Raw genomic sequence first — 8,796 nt, forward strand, 5'->3', positions numbered from 1 at the left:
CCCCCCGCCTGTAATTTCTCAAGCTGCTACAGCTGCTACAGTTGTGGCAGCAACTCCAACTGCTGCAAGGGCAGCTTGTGCTCCACTGACTTTGATCTCCTTCTTCACAGTCTTAACTTTTCCTTTTTCCTTTGGCTTTCCAGCAGGTACTGCTTCTTTTTTAGCAGGTTCCTCCTTCTTTTGTGGTTTAGGCTTTGCTGCTGGCTTTTTGGCTTCAGTCGAAGGAGCAGCTGTCTTCTTTGTTTCTTTAGGAACCTTTTTGATATCCTTTTTGGCTTCTTTTTCTTCCTTCTTAATTTCCTTCTTCTCTTCTTTTTTAGCTTCTTTTTTAGCTTCCTTTGGTGGAGCTTCTTTCTTTACTTCCTTCTTAGTTTCCTTCTTCTCCTCCTTTTTCATGTCTTTTTTAACTTCTTTCTTGATCTCTTCTTTTTTTGGTTTTTCCTCTTTTTTGATGGGTGTTTTCTCCTCTTTTTTAGAAACCTCTTTCTTTGGTTTTTCTTTTTCCTCTTTCTTTTCTTCAGGTTTTGCTTTGACTTCCTTTTTCACTGGCTTCTCCTTTGACACTTTTGGTTTTACATCTGTAGTTTGTTTTTCAGGAGCTTCAGATTTTACTAACTGTTCTTCTTTACTTGTTAGGTCTTTTTCTGCCACTATAGGTTTGGTCTCCACTTTTGCTGGTTTCTCTTTTTTAACTGGAACTTTTTCTTTGCTTTCCAACTTCTGAGGCTTTTCCGGTGCCGGACTAGGCTTCGCAGGCTCTGGTGTTTCTTCTTTAGATTCTTTTCTGACAGGCTTGCTTGGTGGTGTCTTTGCAGCAGGCTTGAGACTCTCCTTGCTGTCTGTTCGTTGTTTCAACTTTGCTTGTTTCACAGCCGGACTAGCAATGCTCCCAGTTAGGTCTTTTTGTGTAACCATTGGTTGTTTAAGGAAGTCTAAGTGTTTGAGTTTTTCTAGTCCTTCTAGAATATTATATTGGGTGCTGTTTCCAGGAAACAGAACTCGGATTATTTTTTCTGCAGGATTAGCTGGATGCCACACAATCAGGGATGAGACAGAGGTGAAGTAGGATAACGGAATGTCTAGTTCTTGGACATTCGGTAGCAGGAATTCAGCTTTATCTTTGTTAGTACCACTCCACTGCTGCATAAAATATTGCATCTCTTTGCTATTTTTGACAGGATTAAGCACATACATCTCAAGTTTGCCAACTCCCATTTTCTGAAATAAAATGATGGGGTCAATGGTATTTCCCATATTTCTGAAAAGAGGTTCTGGTTTCATAGACAATTTATTTAAATACTGGAGAGTAAAACAAGCTTCTTCTACACTCCTTTTTACTCTAGAGTTAGGATCCAGGTTCTTCAGGTTCTCAGGTACATTAAGGAATACAACTCCTAAATCAGGTGAGATCAGATTTTTCATCCAGTCACTGTTGGTAGTAGACCCTTGGGACTGTTCCTCTTCTAGTTCAGCTATCTTTCGCTGAAGCATGCTATTGATTCCTGGCAAGTTGTCATCTCCGATGTGAGTGAGCAGAATGGAATCCACCCTGTCCAAGTGCCGGATAAGTTTCCAAAAGCAAGATTTTCTTTCGGATCCTCCATTGATAAGCATGTTGAATCCATTCACTGCAAACAATGCAGAGTCCCCTCTTCCCCCCGGGAAAATATAACAGCAGGGTTTGGAGAGTTTCAAGAAGCCTCCTGAGGTTGGAGGTTCCAAAATGTCAAAAGGTGATGGCACTTCTACTGATTCTGACAGATACTCTGTGAATTCAGAGAGTCCTTCCATTTCGGGCAATATGGAAGCTGAGTTGAGTTTAATGTTAATAAAGTCTTGAAGGTTGTGTCTGTCAAGGTTGGAATTTTTCCAGTCCCCTTCCTCAGGGCAGAAAAGAGTTAGGCTGGCTTTGTTGGCAGGGTGTGTGGTGCTCAATAATTCACCAATCTAGGGTTGTAAAACAAAAACACAAGAAGATGCATGTAAATTCATTTTTTAATGACAATTAACATCAGAACAGTATTTCCTGATCAGATAGATAAAAACTTTTTCATTTGCTTCTGCACTGGTGAGTACCCGTCCTAGAAGCTAAAGGAACCTGTTACCACAATTAGTTTACTACTGTATTTTTTTAAATACAAAGAAGGACCTTATTCCTGGTCCCTATTGCCCAAAGGATGACAGTACCCCAAGGCTCCCCTTCCCTCCTCCACCCTTTATAGGAGGATGGTACAAGCTTTTATATTGAGAGGGTATGAGGACTATGAGGCTAATGCTGCCAGAGCTGCCACTATCTCTACCATTGGCTCATGAGTCTCCCTGCTGCCCCAGTCCATCCAGAAGAGCCAGCCAAATATCTAAGGGACAAAGCACATCATCTTAACAGGCAGAGAGTAACTGCAATCCAGAGGAGGCCAGCATCCTCCCAGAGGCAGCCGCCTTCCTCACCCCTTCTCTCATGGGATATATTCCACCACACCATTGTTACTGCAGTTCTTTCTGCAGACTGGCTCCTGAAAAGCTAGCACCGCTCCCAGATTAGCATGACTGACTGCAGGAGAGTTTTCCAGAACACTACGAAATGAGTTACTGCTTCAGAAATGCAAACAGCTACAAGTTTTGTATTTCTGAGACTATGAGATATAGGGCTAAAGAAAGAGACAGAAAAAAAGTGTTAGGGTTAAAAATGCTTTTGTCATTATTTTGATTTTAAACTCGTGGACCATGAAAGTTGAAATCTAGAATAACTCCATTAATTTTGACAGTATTTGCTAACATGCTAGTACCAAAACCAGCTGCTGAAATAAAGGCATAGAAAACAAGAAGTTCTATGCCGTAGTATGAAGAGCTGTTGTTCTGTTCGTCTAAACTAAAAAACAGTATTTGATGGTCCCAGATTAGTAGACAAACAAACATGAAAAATTGTGACATATTTTATACCTTTGCCCAGTTCCACAGATACTTTCATTTGACTTTTTTTTTTTAACTGGCAATTAGGTTAGATGTAGCCCATTTCTGCTCTATTTGGTCTTAAAAAAGAGGCCACCAAATTATGTAAACTTCTTCTTTAAAGAAGTAATTCAGACATAAAATGTCAGTGCAAAATATGCCAGCACATCATCATGCAAAATACTACAACCTTCTTTGCAGAGACACAATTGTCAGTTCAAGCTGTAAGAACAGTTTTCATAAAGATGATATAGATTATGCTACAGCTGAATAATTTGAATGTCTTGGACCACAAGCTGAATCAGCAGAAGAAATGAATACATAAAAAACTAATGATGTTTGATTGCATTAGATCTCTTTGGGCCTCCATGTGTGTGTCTCACTTTCTTTCTTTGTGTTACATTATTTATTTTCAGCATTTACCAAAAATAAAACTCAACAAAGGTGCAGTTGCTGTTATCCAAAGAAAAAAAATCCAACCAATACCTAAATAAAGCAGAAAATAAATATTTTCTATCTTCCTTTGTCAGCCTTACTTAGTATCCAAACTATTTGACAGGAGTATAAATAAATCTCATCCATATGTCAGACATGGCTTTGTCTGAAAAGGAGCAAAGGAAAAAACAAAGCAAAACAAAATAAAAGGAGAAATGGCTGAAAAGGATGAAAGATAAGGAAAACAGGAGAACTATTCCTGTTGTTTATTGCAACAGAAATAAGAAAAGAGGGGCAGCACAGACCGCAGCTCTGAAATGGATTTAGGATCTCAAATGTAATCTTTATGCTGTGTCTCTGATCAGGGTTGAAAACACATTATTAGGGAGAGACGAAAGTAGTAAAAGATCACTTCCTCTGGATGAATAAATCCAAGTCTGTTGCACACACAAGGAGATAACTTGAATACAGACTGTTTCTCATGTAGAGCCAACTTTCTGGCTAGATAAAAAAATCGTATGGTAATACACTGGGCTAATGAATATACTGGGCCAAGGTTTGGGGTTAGTCCTCTCCAGTTTATATTATATCATATTTGGATTTCTGCTTCATACTCCTAAATTCTGATTTTCTTTGCTCCTAAAAGTTGGCACGCATAATGCAGACAGTGTTAAGCCACTGGTAGCGCAGGCCAATGAAAAGTTGGAGAAAAATTATTCCAGACATAGATCATATCTGTTAGGAATAGCAAGTTCAGGAATGCCCCAGAAAAGGCCTCAATGGATTTGCATTTCAAATGGTGACACCAAGGATATCAACAGTTCCACTGCTTATACTATTTGATAACACAGAGACGTAACCACTCCTTGTCTTCTCTGGATTCAAAGTCACTCTGGGAGCAAAGAAATGTATTTGTGAACCTGAACATCTTTTCAAGCACTGAGAGACATCTGTTGAGGAACCCTCAAGTTTTAAAGGTGTCACAGCTGGTGAAGGCAAACAGCAAGTTGGCTGCTCAGAGAAAACACCAGGTTGTTTCCTACGCTGGACCACAAAGGTAAAAAGAAAGGTTTTCTTCTGCTAGCTGTTGTTGCAGAGGCAGTGAAATGGGACATCTTCAATCTTCTGGCACAGGAGAAGTTGAAAACACCACTTTTAGGCATTGCCTGCAGGGAGATCTGCAGGCTAGAGATGGGTTTCTGAATTAGACTTCATAAGAGTATCCCCCAAAGGGTATTTACTTATTTGTAAGAACATTCCTTGACCATAGTTCAGGTTTGGTCCAGCGAAGTAAAAATGGGCAGAGGCCAGAAACACCAGCTCTACCCAGTACTCATCAAACCTTACATGTTTATAGAAACATAGAATCATTTAGCTTGGAAAAGACCCTTAAGATCATTGAGTCCAACTGTAAACCTAACACTGCCAAGTCCACCACGGTCAGGACAGCACAGGAATTCTTTCTTCTGATCACCACTTAGAAAACCACTAACCACTTTTTTCTAGCCTTTTTTCCTAACCTCTTTTCCAATTTGTAGACCACCTAAAAACTTCCCGGTAATGGGACCCTTTAAAAAATATCACATACACAGACTGCAGTATGCGATATTTCTTTGCTTTTGTGAAATCTTGTAGAAGCAGTGAGAGGCCAAGGCTTCAGAAACAATAAATTGGAAGCCAACACTTTCAAAGACCCGTGCCGGCTCGCTGGTGAGCCTGCTGCCAGCCACAGAGACGAGCCAAGTGAGCCTTACTCATAGACCATGGGAGTACGCCCTGCACGCCCACCACTGCAGCAATCCCTTGGTGGCTGTAACTCATGGCCTACCACCACCCCTCCACTTTCCAGCCAACAATTCCACTTCCTAACGGTAATGCCCCTAGTTTTGCATGTAGTCATAAAGTAATTATGTGTCACTAATTAGCCACAGATGCAAGGAGCTTGGGTTTGCAATTTCGTAGAAAAGTAACTCTGTGAACTGTCAGTGAGTTTTAGGCATCACACGTGTTTCAGAGAGCAAGAATCCAGCTCTTTCCCCAACCCTACAACCATACGCTGAACAAAGAGGCTTTGAGAATAGGATCAAATGGATACAATAAGGTCACGCTGGAGCTCATGCAAACTTTGCTTTTTCAGTGCTGAACCTTCAAACCTCACTCCACTGACATGCTCCTAATTAATTTTGGAAACTAAATTCCTAAGGGTGCAGCCATATAGTTTATTTAAATATATACTTTACACAGCAGCCAAATTAAGTGTGACAGCTTGTTTACTATGGGTTCCTGCCCTATGGGAGCTTTCAGACACAGTACATTAAGCAAGACAGCAAAATAACAAGTCATGAAACAAACGGCATTAAATACTGGTATACTTCATACTTATTGTTTTGGTACATAAAAATCACATGATTTACAGATTTCACTGGCCAAATTTTAAACACTACTATAAAGAAGCCAAGCAGGTAGGTGGTGCAAAAAACTACAGCTATTCCAACACACAGCCTCTGTCTTGTTTAATGTCACCTATTACTTAGCTGCCACCAGTGTGTGGTGGCACCACACTTGACACCACCTGGTGTCAAGTTCAATCTCACTGCTTCATATGTGCACCTTAGAAAAACAACCTGTGTATTTTAAACACAGCACTGTCTCCTTCCATTGTCAAAAGGTTCCTTGATTTTCTGTTTCTGGAAGTTACAATTTAATTCCCCAAATTAAAATTTAATTCTTTTGTTAAGCAATTTACATAAAACGTAAAGTATATTAAATAAATGTTTTGAAAGAAAGTCTATAATGAAGAGTAAAGAGCATCAGCATCAGGCTGCTGATGCTAACTCTAACAACACAGAGGGCCATTTTTAGTCTTCTAGAAACCTCTGCCATTACATGGCAATGTATGGAAGACACTTTTCTGAACACACCTCTTGATCCGTGAAGATCTCAATGAAGTTCTGGAAGGAGAAGGACCCTGACTGAAGAATGAGTTCTCCTGTGTTTTCAAAGCACTGTCCAGTTAGTACAAGGAGCTTGTGTCTTGCAGTGTCTGTGATCATTAAGCGCACCTAGAGTAAGGGAGAGAAATACATCAGTAATGGGAGTTACCACGTGTTTCTATATTCTGCTGAGAACGTGCAGTTTCTCTCTCCTAATATAAAACATATTTTGCACCAGAGTCTCCCAGGACTGTTGAAACATTATCATGTTATAGTGCTGTTTACAAAAGACAATGAGAAAGGTGCAAAAGGGAAAAAAGGAGGGACAAGAAGCAATTAGAGAGAAGGTCTGATGAATAAACCAAACTAACGACATGGAAAAAAGAGCAAGGAGCAGAACAGAATAAAATTTGAATGTAAAAATAATATTTTCAATAAACAAACACATTTCTTGTTTAACTCTTGGTGAATTTTAATAGCACTGTATCAGGACAGTCTTGGCGAACTGTGTCCCATGTGCTAATGGGGGACAACTGCATGTGTCAGACTCAGTTTTTGGAAGGCTGCTTTACAGTAACATTATTGTACAGTACATTATTTAGTACAACATTACTTACCATTCAGTTGCAAAAACATCAGTGAAAAGTAACAGCCACAAATCACACATAAAAGTGTCATATTTAGACTGTCATTCTATTGTAACCTGAATCATCTAGAAAGTTAAGGGACGATTCTGCTTCACCATAATCATAAACTTGAACTTCAAGCACTCAGATACAGTCACATGCACCATTTACACCTCATGATGTCACTAACTATGAACACTATAAGTTTTTAAAGTATGCCAACCCAGGACCTTTTTCAATATACAGTAGTAAATTAAGTGGATGCCTGATGGCACAAATGAGCTTGCTACTGAGAAATTACCTTCTTCTGCATTTTGAAATAACTCTTAACTATTTTAAAGTAGATGCTTGTTACTTTACTTGACTCTCACTACAGCAACTAATAATTCCTGTTTCCCCCCCAGGGGGAGATTTACTTGCATGCTAAGAGAAATCCATATATTCAGTATACTTCTGTTGGTTGAATTCAACTTAAATTTAAGAACAAAACTAAACAAAACCTGTGTAAGATTCTGTACTGTTGAGTAATTTTTTTGCAAATACTTCAAAAGTCTTGTCCAACACTGAAAAATCAATTCAGCCTACGGTAAGGTATGAATTTCAAGTGCACTAATTCCTCTGTTTAAGGAGGAATTAAGTTGAACCAGAATAGCGATTCCAGAGCAAGGCTGTCCACATATTAAACTAAATGAGCAGGGTCCATCTGGAAGAGCTCCACATGATATTGCATCCAAGCTCCATCTCCATGGAGATGACATAATCACCTCAGCTCTCCTAGCAAGCTATTCTTTCAAATTTTTATATTGATTGTTAAGCAATCAGTAGGTCTAAATAATTCCTGCTCACACCAGGGAGGCTGAGCCAGAAAGGCTCGACCTGAATCTCTGCTGAACAACTCACATTTTCAGTACAAGTAGAAAAGAGGCACTGAAGAGTGTGTATCTGAAAGAAGATCCCAATTCTACCACATTTTCATTGTTATTTTATCAAATAAGTGACCCTGATGCAGAGCAGCAGAACGTTCCTTTAGTTAAACGCAGGACTAATGCTGGTCTGTCACCAATTGCACTAAATACTTATAAATTCAGCAATATCCTTGCTGGATCGAGTGTATCTATTTGTATTTCAGACAAAAATATAGATAAGTGCAGCCAGCTGTCTGATGTGTGTTGCTCAAATCTTGTCTGTTTTGGCTGTATTAAAACCATAAAAGAACTGGCTTCCTTTTCTATGCTTTCTCTCGTTGCTGGCAGCAGTGCTGGGCAGTCTGCCAAGTTATGTGTAAACTCACCAGGTTTTCCAACAGCAAAATTATTTCCTGACTTGTGAATCACTGATATGTGACTGTCACATAATTCCCCTTCAACCTATTTTATTAATTGATGATGAAATACGTTCTGCAGAGCTAGCAAACTATGGCAAGAAAAAAAGTATATAAAAGCTTGCACATTACAGAGCATAATGTATGATACACATGGAAGACCTTCAAGAGACACAAATATTCTGTGTCTGGGTATAACCAAGGCTTCCCGAAGGACTACCAGAAATTCGTCTCCTGATTTCAGGACCACTCCATTTCAGAAGAAATACTGCAAGCTGATGATTCTGTTCAGCTTTACCCTTGCTTGAAGTCCCAAATTGTTTGAAGGAAGCGAACAGCAAGATGTAGCCTCAGTCAAAATGGAGGTAAGGATGGAATGCGAACAGAGACAGGAGCGTCAGCAGATCAGTGGTTTCCCAGACTTACAGTACAGTCGCAGGAGTGTTAGAGCAACGGAGTGGGGTCTTAAGAAGGAAGTAACTGTTCATGGGTGTTTCAGAAACTTGTTTTCTTTGGGAAACTACAATCTCTC

At 39.6% G+C, this 8,796-nt stretch overlaps 1 protein-coding gene across 1 annotated transcript in view; it reads right to left on the bottom strand.

The window, feature by feature from the left end:
* Window positions 1-6,446, bottom strand: part of MAP1B (microtubule associated protein 1B) — a 14,391-nt gene extending 7,945 nt beyond the window's left edge. Inside the window, 2 exon segments of the mRNA XM_009279935.2 lie at window positions 9-1,947; window positions 6,306-6,446. Coding sequence (XP_009278210.1) covers window positions 9-1,947; window positions 6,306-6,437 — 2,071 coding nt within the window. The 5' untranslated portion in view covers window positions 6,438-6,446.
* Window positions 6,447-8,796: the final 2,350 nt, after the last annotated feature.

The sequence above is a fragment of the Aptenodytes forsteri genome, unplaced genomic scaffold (assembly GCF_000699145.1).
Source record: "Aptenodytes forsteri isolate BGI_AS27 unplaced genomic scaffold, ASM69914v1 Scaffold99, whole genome shotgun sequence".
Taxonomy (NCBI): domain Eukaryota; kingdom Metazoa; phylum Chordata; class Aves; order Sphenisciformes; family Spheniscidae; genus Aptenodytes; species Aptenodytes forsteri.